At 44.5% G+C, this 20,280-nt stretch overlaps 1 protein-coding gene across 3 annotated transcripts in view; it reads right to left on the minus strand.

Annotated features, from left to right (window-relative positions):
* Positions 1-19,777: 19,777 nt before the first annotated feature.
* Positions 19,778-20,280, minus strand: part of LOC142765631 (uncharacterized) — a 70,330-nt gene continuing 69,827 nt past the window's right edge. For all 3 annotated transcript variants that reach the window (XM_075866944.1, XM_075866945.1, XM_075866942.1), the window contains one exon: positions 19,778-19,965. In XM_075866944.1, coding sequence (XP_075723059.1) covers positions 19,876-19,965 — 90 coding nt within the window. In that variant the 3' untranslated portion in view covers positions 19,778-19,875. The remainder of the gene's footprint in view (positions 19,966-20,280) is intronic.

Genomic DNA, 20,280 nt, shown 5'->3' on the forward strand with positions numbered 1-20,280 from the left:
TCTGTGCGTCACTGGTATACTAGTGACGATGTGGCGTTTGTAGATGTTCTCAGGGTGAAGCAGACAATTAAACATATGACTTACACCTTGATAATACTGGCTATCTCGGGAAGTGTGTCTGAAAATCATCGAGTGAAAGAAAAGGAACATTTGTTAGCTGCGTTCACGACCACTGTTTCTGTCGTGAGAGACATCTTAAGCTGTTTAGGCACAGCGATGGCGACAGTAATTAAATAACTAAAGAAGTAGCTACGTAATAAGCGGAGACAGGTGGTTGGATAAAATGGAAGAATTGATGTCCTTTCCGAGAAAAAAAACGGTGCTTTGAGATGCTGGAAAAATTTGGCCTGTGGTAACAATTTCGTAGCAGTGAAGCTCGTGCATATTCACTGGTGAAACCGAAGCTCCGATGAGTGCAACAAGCAGATGACCAGAATGACGTCACTGATGACAACGGCAATTTCAGGGATGTTAGGTCGTCTGTAAAGTTGCGGTACGTTCGCAATACATGCTCTGATCACGGATGAAACCGGCACAACCCCGAAGCGGAAAGTCGTTCATTCAACAATGCTCGCTCATTCTGGACGTCTCGCTGCGCTCTTTCCAAATTTCGCTTTCGGTTGCGCCTGCAAGAGCTTGTCAGATTTCATTACTCGCTAATAATTTCCACTGGCTGCTTTTGTTAAATCTCAAAGCAGCCGCAATCTCTTCGTAGAAAGGGTCGATATTTTCCTATTTCAAAGTAACATCTTTGTCTGCCATTTGCCAGGTGAATTAACGTATTTCTTTAATTACTGTCGTCAATGATGCCTCGACTCATTTTCAGATGCCAGCTGCCACCGAAAAAATTGTACTTTGAAGACAACGTGAAGATACCTCACTTTTGTGACTTCTGAGGATTTTCGGACACATTTTTTAAAACACCCAGAACATATAGTTCTGGCACCGCGAATCTGCCTAAAAGCATTCATCGTTTCCTGATTCAGTTGCATCGAATTTCTCCGTGTAACGTAAATGGAACATAAGTCCAAACGACTGGATTTACCCAATTTTCGTTCCTTCTCATTGAGCGAATTTCATGTTGGTACCCAATGGCATGCCGGTCTCTAATACCTCCATGCCAAGAGGTAGTTTAAGCACACGGAAATTTCGCATAGGTTGCTTCAATGGGGTTAAGTAACCGCATGGCACGCTTTGTAACCCCGATACTACCGATCCCATTAGCACACCACAGAGACGTTAGCAGATTTGATAAGATTTGTAATGTTCCACATCATACACCTTTATTTAGTGTTTTCCCGTAAGTTTTTAGACTTGACAATTTGCTATGCGAATGGCTGCTGTGCAATAATAGCCCAGACGTCTCAACACGTATAGGTGAGCAAGCTGCCGTGAGCTGCTGTTGTACCGAGTAAGATGGGAGTCGGCAGAAGATACTACAGTATTTGTGACATTTTTAGTTAACAAAAGAACGGACAGCCGCGCTAGTTTGTCTTGATTCGCACGAAAGCGATTTTTACGGCGCGAAATATGAGATAGAGGACAAAAAAAAAAAAGCAGCACAAACAGAAAGCGCTTCTGTTCAGTATAAATTAGGACCAACCAGACCAACCACCCGTTCTGTTATCTGTACCTTCGAGCATCGGAGGTACTTATACATGCGGTAGCCTAAATATCTTTGAGTCTGCAGTCATTGTTCGGCTGATTGCAAGTCTCTTGTGCTATCCTGGAATATACTTGTGCTGAATAAAAAAAATAGGCAGGGGACATGTGACCAAGCAGAACTAAACTATATGACAGAGCATTCTGTGGGGAGAGGCGCTGCAGAGAGGGGGAGTGCTTCGCCATATCCGGCTCACCGATCCCGCCATTCCGAAGAAAGCCTTATCACTGGTTCGAGTGAAGACGCTACTACCATCCATCACTGATCGTCAAGGCAAAAGTGTTGGCATTCTGCGCGATGCAGGAAGTGCATGCCTTCTAAGAGTACGTCAGGAGAGGAGCAAACATACGCGTACAGCGTTGAAAGCATCCCATAACGAGCAGTGACGTTAGTAGCGCGGCTTCGCTCGAGCCCGTGATAAGACCAGCGTGAGAGTATTGGGATGGAGAACCAGGATGCGCCGATGCACTCCCTATCTCTGCATCGAATCTTCTGATAGAGCTCGCTGGTATGAAGGGTCAACCCGTTGGGGCACAGCCCACGTGTTCCATTTTGCTTTTGGGGCAGCTTTACCATATGGCATCACTGTTCGAATGTGCTTCTTGTATTCCGTCTCGCATTTCGCACTTCACGAATAAATTTATTAATAGTTTTCACTTTATATCTCATAAATGTGGCTACAAGCGGCTTTTAGCCAAACTGCAGTGATGGTCTTTTACGGCGTTGCTCTCTAGGGACAGAGATGCAATCGGTCGGTCGGTCGGTCGGTCGGTCGGTTGGTCGGTCGGTCGGAGGAACAGGTTACACTTTGCTCCTGACAAAAAGGAGACAGGCGCCAGTTCGTAGCTTTGGATTCGTTAGCAAGCACACTTCAATAACCTTATAGCTTGAATCAAATAGCAGCTCAAAAACAAAAACAAAGAGAAAGCTGTTCATCGACATCACGTCCATGCCTAGACTCAAGACTTCTCAGTAGGCAAACGAGAAGCAATATCTAGCGCTGCTACAGTGTAGATGGCCTAGAATGCAAATGTAAAGCGTTGGCTGACTTATCACTTCAAACAGAATACGAAATGTGCAATATGGAAGGCACTTACGACGCCAATAGATTGCATTAGATGACTTACGATGGAAAATTGAGCTTGCATGTGTAGTTGGTGTTTTGATAAAACTCCAGCATCAATTTCCTAAAAGGCAAAACTGACATTGTACGACGTCCTGTTTGAATCGCAGTTAAAATACTGCGTATTGGTATGGGGAAGTTCAACAAAAACAAATATTAGTAAACTAATCTCAATGCAGAAACATGTGGTTGGAGCAATTGCTGACGTGCCTTACAGAACGCATTCTGAACCACTGTTTACCACCTATTGCACCATGCGCCTAACCAACATGAACCATGATCGTCTTTCCCAGCTCTACAAATCACAGATTGAACACGATGTATTGTTCTTATGTGAAGTCGCTAATATCCTCACCAACGTTCCCTACTACCTTACCAGGCACCACGAGTATTGGTCTGTGCCTCACCACGGACTTGCTACAGCTTTCTAACCCTGAGCTATACGTTGCCTTCTTTGCTTAACAAATTGAGCGTTTCTCACACCTCGATACGCGAACCTTCCTTTAACTCTTTTAGAAACTTATTTCGATAATGTGTGCATTTCCCCACCACTTGAATTATAATTTGTGTGCGCAACCTTATTTGAATAGATCTGGAGATATGTTTTTGTAGTATTGCTCATTTCATTGCTCACAGAGTTTTTCTGCTGTTGAGTTCTTTTTTATTTTGCTGTACGTTAGCCTGTGCTATTTCTGTTTTCGTAAATACCACAGTTACGATGTATCCTGGGGAAAGGGAGCAAGGTCAAGCTGTGACTGTGGGGCCTTTTTCCCTCCTCCTCAGCTCTGTATTTTTGTATGCATGTCTGAAATAAAGACTCAGACATCAGAGAATGCGTTACCGCAGCATACATTATGTCGTCGCAAAAAAGTTACAACGTTTCGAAATCATGGGACATGAATATATCAACTTTCACGTGTGTTCATGGTCATTGACGTAGCGCTGCCCGAACCACTCGCGTGCATGTGTCTTCTTTCTCTCTCTTTTTTATTAGCACTGCATGATTTGTGCCTTATTATTATTATTTATTATTTGATTTGCATACACAGATACACAAGCAGAGAAAAGCGGGAGAGAGCAAGCTGGCAACTGCCACCTGGAGGGGCATTACGCCTGCTCATTCTTTTGGAAGGAGGGAAGAAAAAGAGGAAACAAAGATTAGAAGTGAGAAAGAGGAAAGAATATAAGGAAGAGAGAAAAAAAATGACAAAGACTTCAACAAGTATAAGTAAAAAATGAAAAAATAATAATAAAAAAAGTGCCGCCACATCCACGAAGTGAATGATGATGAGTGGGCGAAGCTCCGGAGGTAAACCTGGTAAACCATGAATCCTCCGTACATTTTGCCCACTCGATTTTATTGCAACGCTCCCCCTAGCGTACGTCGCCGCACTATATCGAACGATGACACGCGCCATATGTGGCATCATTCCTATTTTATAACACTTCGCATCTTTCATAATCAACTACACGTACCGCCGTCTAGTTTATAACATCTTGCATCTTTTGGATGGATGGATGGATGGACGGACGGACGGACGGATATGGCTCTACCCTTTAGATCGGGCGGTGGCTAGCGTAATACTTAATGCCGCCAGCTACAAGTACCGCCATCTAGTGAACACTGCAAGAACTGAACGAGAGGTGGCTACATACAGGGGACGCACAGCCCACGCCTTAAGGAGCTTCGCCCCTAAAAAGGCCGTCTATAAACGGGTGGCCAGGTCCGTTTGGTTCATAAATGTAAGGAGAGCTCGGTGGGCCTGGTCGCGTTGGGAAGCCCTACCACTCGGAAGAGGTAGTCGTCTAGAGTCGCACACTTTAGACCTAGAAATTTATATTTGTTAATCAGCAAATACCGCTGCGTAGAAAATGTGGGACAGTGCACTACTTACGAGATGCTCAAGTGTTCCGCAGGAGCCACAAGCTGCGCACAACCGCAGGAGCCACAAGCTGCGCACAACGGGCTGTCCACACGCCCTTGACGGTGTAATCGTTCACGCACCAGCACAGAGGCCACTTTTAGTTTGTACAAGAGCGCTCGGGAACTACGAGGCAAGCCACGGCCACGAATACGGGGAGGGAACAATCCATTTGCCACATGCTGGTCTGGGTGCTGCTTTAGGAGGTGTCGGCGTATAAGCAGACGAGCGTTGTCCATCGCACATAGAATTCCCGGACAGTCACAGTCATCATGGTTGCATGACGAAGCAAGGCGATGCGCTTCTTCATTGCCCGCGATACCTACGTGCGAAGGTACCCACTGTGCAGCTAGGCATACCCCACGTGACAGAATATTGTTAATGGATTTCATTATGCTGCTCAGAATCGGGCTGTCGGTCTCCTTGGTGGTGGGTCTGGTAAGGGCACCACGAGAGTAGATGAGGATGAAAACATTCAATGCTGGTAACCCTTCTTGTACTTATTTAAGGGAGACATCAATCGCTGCTAGCTCAGCTGTCACCGACGATGAGGGGTGCGGTATTTTAAATAACTGCCTGATATCGATTAAAGGGTAGAAGAACGCTGCAGATGCGCTCAGGCCATCACTGCGTACAGAATCGTCCGTGAATACTTCTGCATAGTCTTCAAAGTTGTAAATAAGTGTGAATGGGCTAATTGGCATAGTTCCGAAACAGATTGGTCACACTTGTTGCGTATTCCTGGAATTGACAGATGGGTAGGGAAGGTAAATGGCCTGTGCTCTGTCGATGTTGGCAACTGAATAGCTTCGCCGGAATCGCCAATGTTGTCATTGAAAAAAGCCGCCATTTTCCCCATCCGAGAAAGTGGGCGCTGAAACAGCCTGTTAAGGAGTGTCTTGCCATGTGGAGCTCGCTTCAGATGCTCAATATGACGTAGCGCTCTCTGGTCAGCTTGCAGCTTTAGCGGCAACTGGTGCGCTTCAGTCAGTAGTGAGATGGATTGTGCTTCACGAGGTAAGCCAAACAGTGCTCGGAGGGCAACACGATGGCCCTGTTCCAGCTGGGACATTAAAGCAGGCGGAACATTCAAGACTGGCAAAGCATACATGATGCAAGAGAGTACAGTTGATTGGTAAACCTGTAGTGCCATCTTCTGATCAATTCCCTCACCCCTAGCAGTCAAGGCGGCTACATATTTGAAGAGGAACAGCGCTTTTCGCATCACAGTTTTAACAGCAGGGCACAAAGAAAGGCGATCATCGATGAATACACCCAGATGAATACACCCAGGCGATGTTGGTGTTAACCTAATGTATCGGTGTGTCTCCGAGGTAAAGCCTACTAAAGCTTCGACGAGCGCGTTGCCTTGGATGATACACGATGGCAGCTGACTTCCCATGTGAAACCTGTTGGCCAACTTCCACCAAGTATTTTGAAGTTGCATTCAGAGCTCGCTGCAATATACCACGAAGACGTGCACCATGGTGTGATGGACCACTGACCCAAAGTGTGATGTCATCAGCATAAATCGCTATGCCCATAAGAAAGTCACATTCTTGCGGTGATCGGCCTGCAAGTCCAGCAAGTACGCTGTTAAAGAGAAGCGATGACAAAAAGCTGCCTTGCGGGACGCGACATTTAACAGCGCGAGGTTGACTGCATGCAAAAAAGGTCCTACACGTGACAATCTATTTGATGGCTCTTTAATTTCATGAAGAGGTCTAAGTTACATGCATTAGACATTTTCTCGACGTATTTGCGGGGCTAGATTCACCAATAACATCTTCTGATGAGTGTTTGTTTTTCGTACAAGACGTCCTGTTTCTGATGACCAATACTAGATGACGCATGCTTGATTCTTGCAGGTGATGCTGCTGTAGTTAACGTATAGCCGTTGGAATGTTTTATATATGAGGCGTATGCAAACCAATATTCTGCACTAAGCTTTCATTAGGGTCATAAAATTTGTCTGCATTGAAAGTAAGAATATGCCCGAGCGTAACTGAGAACTCGTTCACCAGTGCCAACCTGTCCATTAGGTGGGTGACAATTTTTCTGAAGAGCTGTCTCACGTGGGGAGCCCAATTCACGCAACTCATTGGTCGTAAGCTGTATTCGCGATTGCACAGCCCCATCACTAATGATATTTGCGGCATCTTCATCGAATGAAACTTCTTTTTGCCTGAACAGTTACGACAGAAGAACGTTTTCTCGAACACGGGCCAACACTTACTTGGCAATGAGTGCCGCAGAATTGCCCGATTCCCTCTGTCACACATGATGTATACGCTGAAGAAAAGTTTGGCATGATTTTTTTGCGTTTACTCCTCAGCAAGCTAGCGAAAACTGTGAATTGCTTAAAAACAAGGTAACCTCCTGTGAAAGGCGAGATGAAGGCAATTCGCACTCATCGCCAGAGTTGATGTGGTCACTCGTGGTGAGCGATCGATCCGAGACCATGATCTTCGACCCAAAGTGTCGAGTGGTTATTGCTGATTGGCTGACGCACGAAACGGACTTGGCCGAACAACACCAAGTGAAATATTGAGCCTCGCCTGCGTTGAAATCCGCGACTCCCGTCTGTTTCTTAAAGCAACACTAGTGAGCAACAATGACGTGAATGAGATTTACTAACTGCGTTCTCAGAACTCTAATGCCTTGTGTTTCCCTATCATAAGTTCATTATTAGCTGATAAAATAAACGTTCACGTTCCATTCTTAAATTTCGCGCCGAAATCTGCTCGCGTGACGTAGGAAATCGCAAAATGTTTTTTCGGTATTTTGAAATTTTGTGTAACATCGTAGGCTTAGTCTATGGCACCCACAGATTACAATGCACTTTGTTTTTTTTTCAATTGCAGCATACGTAGGACCGAATAGATGCTTTCGAAATTACTTACGTCATGGTGTTTGTTGCGAGAATCTTGAAGTGGCGTCACCATTCGCATTTCTTTTCGCACGTTTTCTCGCTTACTGAGCGTCATGTCGCGGCGCGAGGGTGTTTCCGCGTTCGTGAAATTGTACTTTAAAAACGCACGAAAAATCGTTTCGCCATTTAGTGTCTTTTTAAGCATAAAACACTTTAAATGATGAATCTCCGATGTTTTAGAGCATGAAGAGCACTACTGATCCAATCGTGCTCAAAGATATACAAATACTGGAACCATCGTGCACCACAGACCAATGCCATAGTATACCCATAAATACTCTAGTCTAATTTCAACGTCTGTTTTTCGGGAATTTTCGATACGAACATACGATCAACTTGAATGGGAGAACACAATCATGCTTTGAGTGCCGCCTGAACAGTTGGCTTTAGATCAGGCTGTTTTCTAACAGATTTGGCTCGGGATCCAAATAAGCCCTCCTTCTCTCAGCACCGAGAATGAACGGCTTCTTTGAGAAGTGTTTGCAAGAAGCCCCGCACTAGCTAAGTGAACGCCCAAACCAGCTTGCGTGCTCTTTAGTGATTCATACTTCCTTAATTCAAACCTATAAGACAAGCCCGTATTTTCCGCCGCAAGGAGTTGCGTTCAGCGTGTGTTCGATAAAGATAAGGTTTCAGTCCTTACGTTCTGTGCTCCTCTGTTTCCCGGGAAAGATGATTCCCATAGCCTTTAAACTGGTTGCCGCTTCTGAAAATAATCCCTGCATCAAATGAATCATGCTCCGGTTCTTTATAATCCCTTTTCTTGCACCCACTCAAACGAACAATTCAAATATAATCCCATTTTTTCCTAAAATAACCAGGTTTCCGAATTGGAACGACAACGCTAGCAGAAACTGCGTATCTATATATTGAACCTTACTGAAACCACTGAAAATTCAGTGCGTAAGTATGGTTCCAACAGTGATGATAAAGAAGTAAAACGCAACTGACGTCTCGTCTGCGTGTTACAATATCTGTGTATCGTCGCCTTTTTGCCCGTATATGAATTTGTGATTGATTGATGATTGGTATGTGCTGTTTAACGTCCCAAAACAACGATATTATTATGACAGACGCCGTAGTGGAGAGCTGCGGAAATTTCTAGCACCTAGGGTTCTTTACCGTGCGTCGAAATCTGAGCACACAGGCCTACAAAATTTTCGCCTGCATCGAAAATGCGGCCGCCGCAGCCGGGATTCACTCCCTCGACCTGCGGGACAGCCGCCGAGTACCTTAGCCACTAGGCCACCATGGCGGGGCAACAATTTAACTGAATAGCAAGTTTCACTTGAACAAGTTCAGCTTGCATAGGAACTTCGGTGAAAGGCTTCTAATTGAAGAAGAAAGCGCCATGACCCATAAATTCAAGAGAGTGGTCCGAGTCCATCGTTTCGTAGAAACGACGCCCAGCATATATAGTCGCTTTCTGCTAGCAATATAAAACACTTCGCTTTGAAACAGGATCCAAGGGTGACAGTGGGTCGCTGAGGTGGAACTAACTCGATATAAATTGCGCTGAAACGCGGAATTTCCTGAACCGAGGTGAGAGAACATGGCGGGCTCCCTTCGACGTGGTCGGTGACACTTGAAAGGCCCTGTGACGCGCTTTACTTGGCACTTTGTCTCGCGCGGTCAAGTGTCACGCGTCGTGAAAGAGCTGTCGGATGTGGGACACCGTATACAGTGCCTTTCACTTCGGCTCTTTTCAAGAAAATGGGAAACTTTTCATGAAGAGTGGCAGCTTTTAATCCCCACGTCTTGTGCACTGAAAGCGCGGGTCGTTTATCTTGGCCGAGAAGGGGCTGAAGGGGGAGGGAAGAGTCATGGCTTCGTGGACACGATATTTTCGAAGCTGTAGCGCGACAATGGGTCTTGTTTCTCGCAGTCTTTCAGATTTTTTTATCTGAAGATAACACTCTGGAGAGGCGGATGTGGGCTACAGTGATGACAAGTTCAATAACAATGGCACTTGAAAGAAAAAAAAAAACAGGCGAATACCAAAATAGTTTATATTTGTACCTTATGGAGCCACCGATCTGATAAAATGTCACCCATTCCCAAGTATATTCGCGTAGAGCGCTTCGAAGACGGAAGGCCCTTTCTTTTGTAGCGTAAGCTGCTCTGGCAGAAGCATGTAGTTTGAGCTGAGATAGAGCGATGGTTCCACTGAGTGTGAAGCAGCGCGCCTTGAAGGGAAAGAGCACACATACACAGCGCTTTTCACGTACGATTGCTTCTTGTAGCTTTACAATCCGTTTAGGTGCATTGTTACACGCACATGGTGTGTCCAACTGGCCCGCCGAAAATCGGTGTTGATTTTCATTCACCTGGGCTTCCAAATCAGCCACACTCACCAATTCATCAAACACGTGACAGCTCCACAAACAACAAAATGCTTATTAGCTACGAAATCTCACTCACTTCCCTTTTTCTTTGTCACCACGTGTCTCCGGTATCTAAGACACCGCAGTCCTCACTGATCCGGGTGCCGCTCAATTATGCAGAAAGCCATCCGATATTGATTCCTCAGGACCTGTGCCTCTTATTTGTCCGTCATTCTTACTGTGGGTGTCTTCTACCAAGCTGCTCGGATGTGCTATCTAGGTCGTTCGTGACAAGGAAATGCCATCTTTACGGATCGATGCCGCGCCATGCGGGGAAGCTTGGTGGCCGCGCGGACGAAGGACTCGTCCCTATCGCTTTCGAATGCTACATCCTCGTTCGGCGCATGTCGAAACAACCAGCCGGGGAAGCGTTCACTTGGGTGTCTCTGAAGTCGTGGTTGACAGTGGTGGCTGCTGCTTTTCATGCCTATGAATGACACCTTCACTACTGCCTCACCTCTAGTCAAGCCCGGTTTTATTGTCAATACAAGATACATGGCTACAACAACAACAACAACAACAACAACAACAACAACAACAACAACAGCAGCAGCAACAACAAGATGTGGTCTGGTCATACAAACCTCAACATAACAATCAAGCAGCCGTTTAGTAATCTTAATATACATAAGTATCACCTTTTTCCACGTGCAATATCGCAATGGAATAAATTACCCGAAGAAGTAGTAAACGCTAACAAAAATGAATTATTTGTTCAGTTTTTAAATATTCTTTCGTTTGATATGTAAAGTTCTGTTTATGCTGAACATCTTTGTTGCTCTTTATTCTCGCGTTCTCTTCTTTATGCATAGAGTTCATCTGATGTGTTGAAATATTGTACGTGCATATTTTATCATTTATAATGTGTGTTTGTTATTTCGAGGCATAAATTTTATCACTTTATACAGCTTGTTAATTGTGGTTTACCACTTCAGTTGTCGATAGATCTAAGCTTTATTGTTGGTATTCTTTTTAATGGCATTCTCACTTCTGCTCGGGCCCGAGTAGGGCCTGCAGTATTTGTGAAACAACAACAACAACAACAACAACAACAACAACAACAACAACAACAACAACAACAACAACAACAACAACAACAAAAACAACAACAGCAACAACAACAACAACACGAAAACTTACAAGGTCTTCGATACGTTTACCTCCGACAATTCGATTGCGAAATGCGCCTTCACATTCTCTGTCTTCTCAGGCGATGTAATGATCCTCTTCTGCCCCCCTTTGAAAGCGTGGATTTTCCATGCCTCCAGGTCACTGCAGGCTTTCTGGACACCAGTTGCTTCCATGAATTGTCAATCTCTGAGCAGGCGATAATGTCATTCGAAGGAACGTCACCTGGTGTGAGGTCACAGTGGTGTCGTCTTATCATTTCTTTCATCACTCGTCTTGAAAGTGAGGCGGCGAGACTTTCCCGGTGACTGTGAAATTTTGAGCTTGCTGAGAGATCTGAGTACTTCACCTCATTTAAATTTGGGCCGTTAGCGTGTGTGCCTATAAGTATCCCTTCAGTGTAATACATGTTTGCAAGGAAAAGAGGTTTAGTAAAAAGGTGCAGTTATTATGTCTCTAAATAGCTATGAATGATCAAGAATACTGGAAAGTATTTACATGCGACTAAAAATAAGAAAATATACGTAATACAAAAGTTGTGCAACTGAAAAAAAAAACAACACAACATAGGAAGCTTCATTAGGCGGGGTTAAATTTGCCCTTCGCGCTATACTTTTCGACAAAGTACAAACTTTTGCTAGTCTCTGTTGCCTTTTTGATTGTCGCTCATGACCTCACTGATAATCAATGCAGGAACGAATCAATAAATCAATGAAATTAAATTTTTATTTCGTGCGCCCTAACGTATAGCCTAGACTGAAGCGATGTGTTTAGTGATTGTCTCACGCTACTGGGAAATTCGCAGCAACACACTTGTTTCAAACAAAGGTTTTACAAAGAGTGCAATGAACTGCGTATGCAGACTAGGCGACAAAGAGTGGTTGTTCTACTTCCCAGGTTTGTCACTGTGGAAGATATACGTGTTGTTTTGTGTCATTTGAAATCTTGTTTTTTTTGTTTTACGCGGCCTTAGCTCTGTAAAAGTACCTTCCAAGGTTTTCAGCATGCTAGAATCAATAAATAATAAAAATAAAGAAATTGGTTTATCATCCACCTGTTATTGATTCACTTTTTAATGGCTTCAGGGAAAGCGCTGTCCTTACATTGCTTATCAGCATTTTTATTGGGTCAAAACAGAATACAGAGTACTCGTGGCGAACATTGTGACGGTAAAGCAATCTCGGATAAGTTTCGGGCTGTGAACACGGGATTTACTATGTGTCCTGATTGAATATTCTATGGGGCAGACGCAGCCGCCGCCACAGAGTTAAAGGAGGTCTGACTGTGGAAGGGGAGAAAATCTTTGGACCTCACTAGAGCTGGAACTTAAACACGTTGTCGGAGAGCGTCAGCTTCTTTTTAATAATGACAATGACAGAAGCCTCCAAATTGAGCAACTTTTCCTTTTTTTCATTCTTTCTTTCGCTCTTTCTTTCTTTATTTTTTGTTCTGTCTGTCTACATTACTTTGTATTTGTTTCTTTTTGCACATATCCGTAAAGCATCGAAATAAAAAGTTCATCAGTTCGCCAAGGCATCAACGCTTTCCTCAAGGCTAAAAAGGTTGCTGATGAGCACGAAAAAGGCAGATTTTAAATTTAAATGCATAATTGGTTGTTTATCAATTAAAATTGATAAACTACCTAAAAGGTAAATTGTCAGTCGTGATTCAACTGACAATTTAAACAGCGAAGTTGTGTAAGCCATCTGTAATTTGTACGGCCTGTCATAAAGAAACAGGTACATGCCCACGTGGCGTTAAGAATATCATCATCATCATCATCATCGTCGTCGTCGTCGTCATCATCATAATCATCATTGTGATCATAAACCACTCTGTGTCATAAAATTTGGGTGATTGCTAGTCCGAAAGGCTGAAACGATGGCGAGACCCAGCAGTGCCTTGGAATAGGGGCCCGACCACGTGGCGTTGCCCTGTTTTACGGCAACGATATCTTTTTTGCTAATAAAGTTTTGTTCTTCTTCCTACTACTCACCTCTGGTACACTAAAAACGAAAAGAACTGTAAGCCCAACAAGTGGTTGTGCAGCAACTCAGATCTTTTAGGCGACAAGACAAGACAAGATTTAGGTGAGCTTAACGTCCAGGCTACGTACAACGAGACAGTGCTAAGGAAAAGAAGACGCAAAAGTTGAGGCACGAAGACACCGAAGCTATGGACGTCCTACGCCAACGGCATGGCCGTAGAACTGTGAGAGACGTGAACGCTAGCTTTGGGCGCGAGTTTGTAAGCGGGTTTCTGTTTCTAAAGTTTTGACGCCCTTTTCGTGTCTGTGAATTACCTCGAACCCTTCTAGGCTGAGAATCAGCATAATAACAACGCAACATTACCTACCTATAGGCTAGCAACGACGTTCAGGTAACATAGAAGCAACCTGTGCCCTCTAGCTAAGGGTTTGAAGCAACCCAGAAGTAACCAGACCAGTCTTAATAATCCTATTATTTATGAATTTCAAACCTTGCCTGGCCTTGCGCAAGCTTGGGACTTTTTTTTTCACAGCGGAGGAGACATTCCTGGGAACGAATTATACATCGTCATAAGAGGTGTACTTTTCTACAAGCCCTACAAGTGATTTTCTCCCCAAACATACGACGTTCATTTACTATCAGTATAATAATCTTGACGCAGACTACCCTGTGTTAATTCTCGTATCGACCACCTGAAATACATCAGCTGTCACCACTCAAGAGAAAACAACTTCATTTTTATTTACCATATTTATTTATTTATGAAAAAAGAAAGGCTGCACAAGAGCTGGCAGTTTTATTACGATGATGTTCATTATAAAAACGCACAAAAGGTAGAAGAGCTGAAATAATCAGAAAAAAAACTATTCGATTATATGTACATATAAGACATATGACATATAATGAATACCCTTACGAGCATAGTTTAATACATGTACGGTGTTCACACACATAACAACGAATAGAGCTTATTCAATAGAGCTTTGGCCGATCGCTTGAGTAGTGGGCATGAGCCACACGCTGATATTGTAAGAAAAAGAAGCAGCTTAGGCGGCGCCCGTCGGTTCTACCAGCTAACGCTGTCCGTGCCCTCGAACCTTCGTTGAACGAGTCCGGGTTACCCTAACCAACGGATCGAACATCCGAGATGTCCAAAGCTGATGCAGCTGTCGTCGAAGCGGACAACCAGGCCGTCGGAGCCAGTGGGGAAGCTGTCTTGAACGACGAATCTCAACAAGAAAAACGCGTGAGTGATGTACGTTACAATGTCGCAGCGTACATAGAAATGAGTTTCCCCGCGATCGCGAAGGAATGAATGAGATAGCATCAAACCGGAATCCTATACGAAGTATGGCTAGCAACCATCTCCTTTAGGGAGCCTATCTGGCGTAACTGTACAAACACTGGCGATTGAGAATACGGTTGCTCCAGGGAGAGAAGCACTTTTCGTGGTTTCTGTGTAGCTTCAACCCCAGGTAAGCGGTTAGAGCGCAGAGCGTACAGCACGTACAGATGTCCACACGCTTGTCTAGAATGCTGATGTGGCATACTTCGGCGTGTTCCAGCATGTTCTGTCGCAGCATATACCACTAACAAGTATACTTCTGGGATGTCCTCCTCGCTCGCTGGATTCCGTGCCGACCGGTTGCGCCCTCGCGATCTCCGACGACAGCGCAGCTCTGGTCGACTGGGTTAGTCCTACGCCACCTCCTGCCGCCAGTCCCCTACGACGGCGACAGCGTAGCTGTGGCCGACTGTATTAGCCCTATGCCATCTCCTGTTGCCGACAAGAGCTCTCGCCAGTGGTGCCCCGTCCTCGGAGTCCTGCAACCGTGTCCTTCTGTACTGTCTTCTTACTTCCATCGCTCCCTGTCCCTGCGCCTCGCTCTCTCCTTTCCTCTCTCTCTCTATCTCTCTACTTTTTAATCCTACCCTTTTAGTGACTTCTCTGCCCCCATCCCTCGTTAGCTACTGTTGAGGTGTCTTCTCCCTGAGAGACAGTTACGGGACTCACTTTACTCTTCTTTTCATTTAAAATCACCTTCCTCCCCTCCAATATGGTATCCGGGTTCATTTTCAGTTTGATTCAAGCTGCCGATTCAAGCGCCTCGCACGGCAGCGATGTCTAGAGGCACCACTAGAGGTGCGTAAGAAACATGTGTATATACGTGTAAATAAAGATCACTTGGTGACGTGTAGTCGTACGAGGCGGACATGTCTTCTTGGTGCTCCGTGCCACTTTGCCGGCGTTCCCGCCGGCAGCGTCGAAGGGCTGCGGTGCTGTCCTTTTTTTTTTCTTCATAGGCTGCAACCATACAACACCACGCTTAAGCATTTGTTCTTAGTTCTCATGTACGCTGTAATATGCCCTCTTTAAAGCCTGGTGTAATCGACAAAAGCCGTCAGTGCAGTCTGGAGGGCGCAGCTCCAGTGTTCTGGACTAGTGTGTTGATGTCTGTACAATTAAGGGTAAGAACCATCTGCTTTTATTTCTCGATAAAGCCTACATGCCACTGTTTCCGCTCTTTTGATCAAGATTCCTATTTGCTGCTCCTAAAGCTTGACACTCCTCCTCTTTCCCTACCGTCCATCGCTATCCGCAATGAAACCTGTTCATGCTGCATTGTCAGAAGGGACACGGCCGGCGAGTTTCATCTCTGCTTGAGCCGCGTTCATACACCTGCACTCAAATGGTGCCACTCGCTAACAGAATATATGATTCGTGGAGGCATGCTATTCATTGGCGCTTAATAAGGAAGGTGATGGCGATGGTGAACATGCGTCTCTATTGTACATACATTTGCTATCGCCAGTCTTAAATGGTTCGCCGCGTTTAGCGGAACATTTCAACACAGCGTGTAAACGGAGCCGTGGCTCAATTTCTTACTTACGCAAATAACGTTCTTCATTATTTGCAAATACTATTGTCACACTCCCTATTTAAACGACACGGCTTAAGTTTACGTATGTGTAATTGTTCCGTGTGTTTTATCGCGATTCCTCGGTTTACATTGCCCTATTTTGAAACTGTATGAACTTCAGTGCTGCCTTCCCAGTTAGCGTAAGGTTTTGAGACTTCTCAAGCTGTCATAGAGCATCTGGTTTTTCTGCAACCCTTTGTCGGCATGGAGAGATCAGAAATTAAAAGAATTGACTTGAATAAAATATGTAGAAGGTTGTTTAAATGTCACCAGCTGCGTCGTGCTCAACTCTCAATTGGGCAGGGGGGCTGCGCCTATATTACTGGCTGTAAAGTGATTGATAGTTCGTTATACGACGACCCTGCGTTCATACATGCTTTTATAATAGCGAGAGCAAACAGTGAAATGGACAGTAAGGTACTACATTATTCAGATTAGGTTATGTAATAAAACTATACAGTACATAACAGCCACATCAGCTTAAGAAGCAAAAAGCCTTGGCACGGTGACATCTGTTTCATTTTGTACAGCGTGAAAAGTGTACTTGATGATCTGACAGCAGATACGCAGTTCACCGATTCTTCTTTTTTTCAGTACAGGCATCCCAGCAAATCCTTGTGTAGGCGTGCTGTTGGTTGAATTTCAAACCTCTCAATTCCTCATATTAAATAAGTGGGTGTGTTCAACTTCATCTTTGCATGAGTAGCTTCTATATATAAATAAAAAAAGTGCGCTAACGCTTAACTTCCACATGTTTTCACCACGTGCTACCCTTTGATAAATGATTTCCTATCTGCACCGTGAAGACGCGTCTTGCCGCGACGAGAAGCCTGATGTGAAGATTATGCCAATATTCAAATTTTACTACGTGATTTAGGACGAAATCCTCAAAGGACTCTCTTGTGTATGAATAAATGGCACGGATTCTTTTCTTGAAGTACATTAGCTCCTTTTTAAAAGCATGAGCTAAGTGTTAGGATTTCGTTATTGTAGAATTGAGTGCAGTTACTTTGTACATGATTACAGCTACGCCTGCAGCACTGTAAATTATTGGTTTTCTTGATTACAATGCTTTGACTGATTAAACATTGTGGAAAGCTAGTCACCAAGGTGGTCGTATTATTACAAAGTTTTTATTTCTGGCAAAAAAGCCAAGCGTTAGTTTCTTCATGATAAGTAAACATTTATAGGTATCACAAGGTGAAATTTTCGGCACCCAATATTGATGTTACATATACCGAGGCAGAGGAATTCTCAATAAAAAAAAGAAATAACTGTGACCGAGCTAGCTGGCTCTACCATTTATATACCTTATATGTTGATAACTAGGCATACACACTTTGCACAGGATCACAGAATGACCCACCGATGAAACTCTGTAAACGTATCTGGCTTACTAAATACATCACAGATGCCTGTGTTTCTGGTGATTTGCGCATGTGACAATGCGCATGGTCTCCTGTGATAAGCAAGCGTATAAAAATAATAACTTTTCTGCCAACAGGTACGGAGGACGAGGTCGCCAAGCCGAGAGAAACTACCTGATGACTACGGGCCTTGTCTTCGCTTAAATACTCGGAGTAACCCCAGCCGTGACCGTCCTCTCTTCATCAGCGAGAAGCGAGAAGCTCCAAGCAGTTCTCGAAGATCAGAAGACACATCTCTAGCTAGTACAGGTGCACCCAAAGCCAGCGTGGTGAAGCCGACCACTACTCTCAACATAGGAATACCGAGAAGTGTTGACACGCTAATTACGGAGAGGCGTTTCCAAAAATCGGCCAGCCGTGCGACTGGCTCGCTCCGTAAAAGCTTCAACGAACAATGCAGTGTTGATTTAAAAGCAGTAGCCTTATCAAGGCACAGAGGAAGTACCGATATAAGCCCTGTAATACCACAGTTTCGCGAAGAATCGAACGAACCAATATGGCAATGGACTCATAACGAGACCAAGTGTGCAGACACGGCTCCTACGGACGGCCAACTTCTCGTGCCTGAACTGTTACTATGCCAGGACGACAAAAACGCTGCGAAAGTCCGTCAGCGATTTCCGGCCGGCATTCACAAAAGGCTCATATTAAGGAAAATGTATACAGGGTGTTTCAAAAATGACCTTTCAGAGTCATCGTTTACAGAGTGCGCGGTACCTCCAGAACTGATGCGTGAGCTGGGACATTCGAGCCTGTATCCTAAGCATTTACCGGCGACTGATCATGTTGGTTCCCGAAAAGCATGCACAACGCCGGATATGAATGTTTACAATCAGGTGAGTATGACTGATGCTTTCGATACTGAAGATTACGTTTAGGTTGCACAGATGCATCGATTAAGTTGTGTATGGTATAGTGGCAAACTAGACAGCTCTGGCACAAATAATCAATGAGCGTCACGAAAGTAACTCACACTTCATTCAAAAAAGCCGAAAATTAATTTACTCCATTCGGATAGTTTCCATTATCCGCATGTGCCTCATTACGAAGAAAATTACCTTTGGACACGGAATTGAACGTAAGCATGCGGTGATCAATAGGGGAAAGAATATAGCGTAACATAATCAATCGGCTAAGGTGAGTATTTAGGGACAGGTTGCCAAAAAACTAGTACCAAAAAATGCAGGGCTTTATCAGAAACAAATGTAAATACAATAGTGAGGGACGGGATTAGTCACCTATGCCAGCGCATGCTTCTTTTTACGACCTTTACTCTTTATAGGTAGGGTGACTATTTAGTACGCTAATTGTTCGGTGACTGTTTGAGCTGCTTGAAAGTTTACGCCTACCAAGTCACACGAGACATTTAAAAATAACAATTGTTTCATTGCTTACACAGGGGTCACGGATTATTTCCAAGCCTATAGTGCAGCCACAAACCCCGACGGTAGAACACTTTGGACCATCTGGGCATCGAGCTGGCTGGCATGAAACTCAGTTGCTGACGGTACTCGTCTCCAATCTGACAGCCAGAGGGGTACTGTCAGCAGAAGAAATGAACAGGGATAGCGTGAGACTTTTCTCCAAGCCAACTACGAGTGCGGGCATTTCACCGACTGGGACGAGAGCAGGGCCATCATCCACAGGCAAGATGTCTATAGAAATCGCCAGTGTCAAAGCGGGCACAGCTGCTGGCACCTTTCCTGCGGCCATGACGTCCCGGGGCCCTGGTGTGAGGCCACAAGCCCCTGTGATAGGAAGAGCAAATGGCGTCATCAGGACCGGTGTCGGTGCGACTAGCATCGCAACCCCTGGATACGCAACGTCCCCGGTTTCAGCAGGGGTATGTGTGCTATCTGTTTACAGTTAAGCCTCCATGGAAACTATCAATGTTACAGTGGTATACCATCGGCTTGTTCATTGGGATCACATGATTTCTATAGACTGGTATGCTGATATTAGTATGTTTGCTGTTTGCGCGTGTTCATATCACAACGCAATACCCTAAAATTTATTTTCTTAGATTTTTATACATAGGCGACAATCAGTGGAAATTCTTACATTATTCTTTTTAATAATTTTCTGGTCACTAAGCGATGTTGCGAATGCGTGGGCCATCAGTCTTGTCAAGCTTTAGGGATGAGAGCTTTACTGTTTATCGTATTCTTTAAGAATTACCCCGGGTTGTCCGAAAAGCAATCTCTGCATGCAAAGCTTCATAACAATCTTTGGTCAAGAATTATGTAAAGCTAATATATATATATATATATACAATGATACATTCCTATATAAAGCTATGAGACACCTCAGAAGCTACCGTAGAAGCAACTGGTAACACTTTTTGATGAATGGGACATCGCAGGGTCCAACTGCGAGTGGGAAGCGACCTACTGTGCCACGTTCGTCACAGCCTGTTCCACCAACGGCAGCAATGCCTCCGTCAACTGCTCGCCCATCACAAGCTCAAGGTGCGTTTCCTGTAAAAAAGTGTAAGATTTTTCAAGCTTCTTTGCTGCATCGAAGTGGAAACTGCTCTAACAGCTGTGCAAACAGACGAGAACGCGGATAATCGACGAATAAATCTGTACCACAAACACACCAGGACTAAAACAATACCAAACCTTGAGTGTGGGACCAAGGCTCACATGCTAAGAGCCGTCTTCCTGGTACGACACTCACCGTTGTGCACCTTTGTACCCATCAGGTTACATTACTGTGAACTTGTTTACAGCGCAACACCAGAAACACAGAAAAAGAAAGGAGCAAAAGAGAAAGAAAACACGGCGCTGACT

Source organism: Rhipicephalus microplus, chromosome 6 (genome assembly GCF_043290135.1).
Source record: "Rhipicephalus microplus isolate Deutch F79 chromosome 6, USDA_Rmic, whole genome shotgun sequence".
NCBI classification, from domain to species: Eukaryota; Metazoa; Arthropoda; class Arachnida; order Ixodida; family Ixodidae; genus Rhipicephalus; species Rhipicephalus microplus.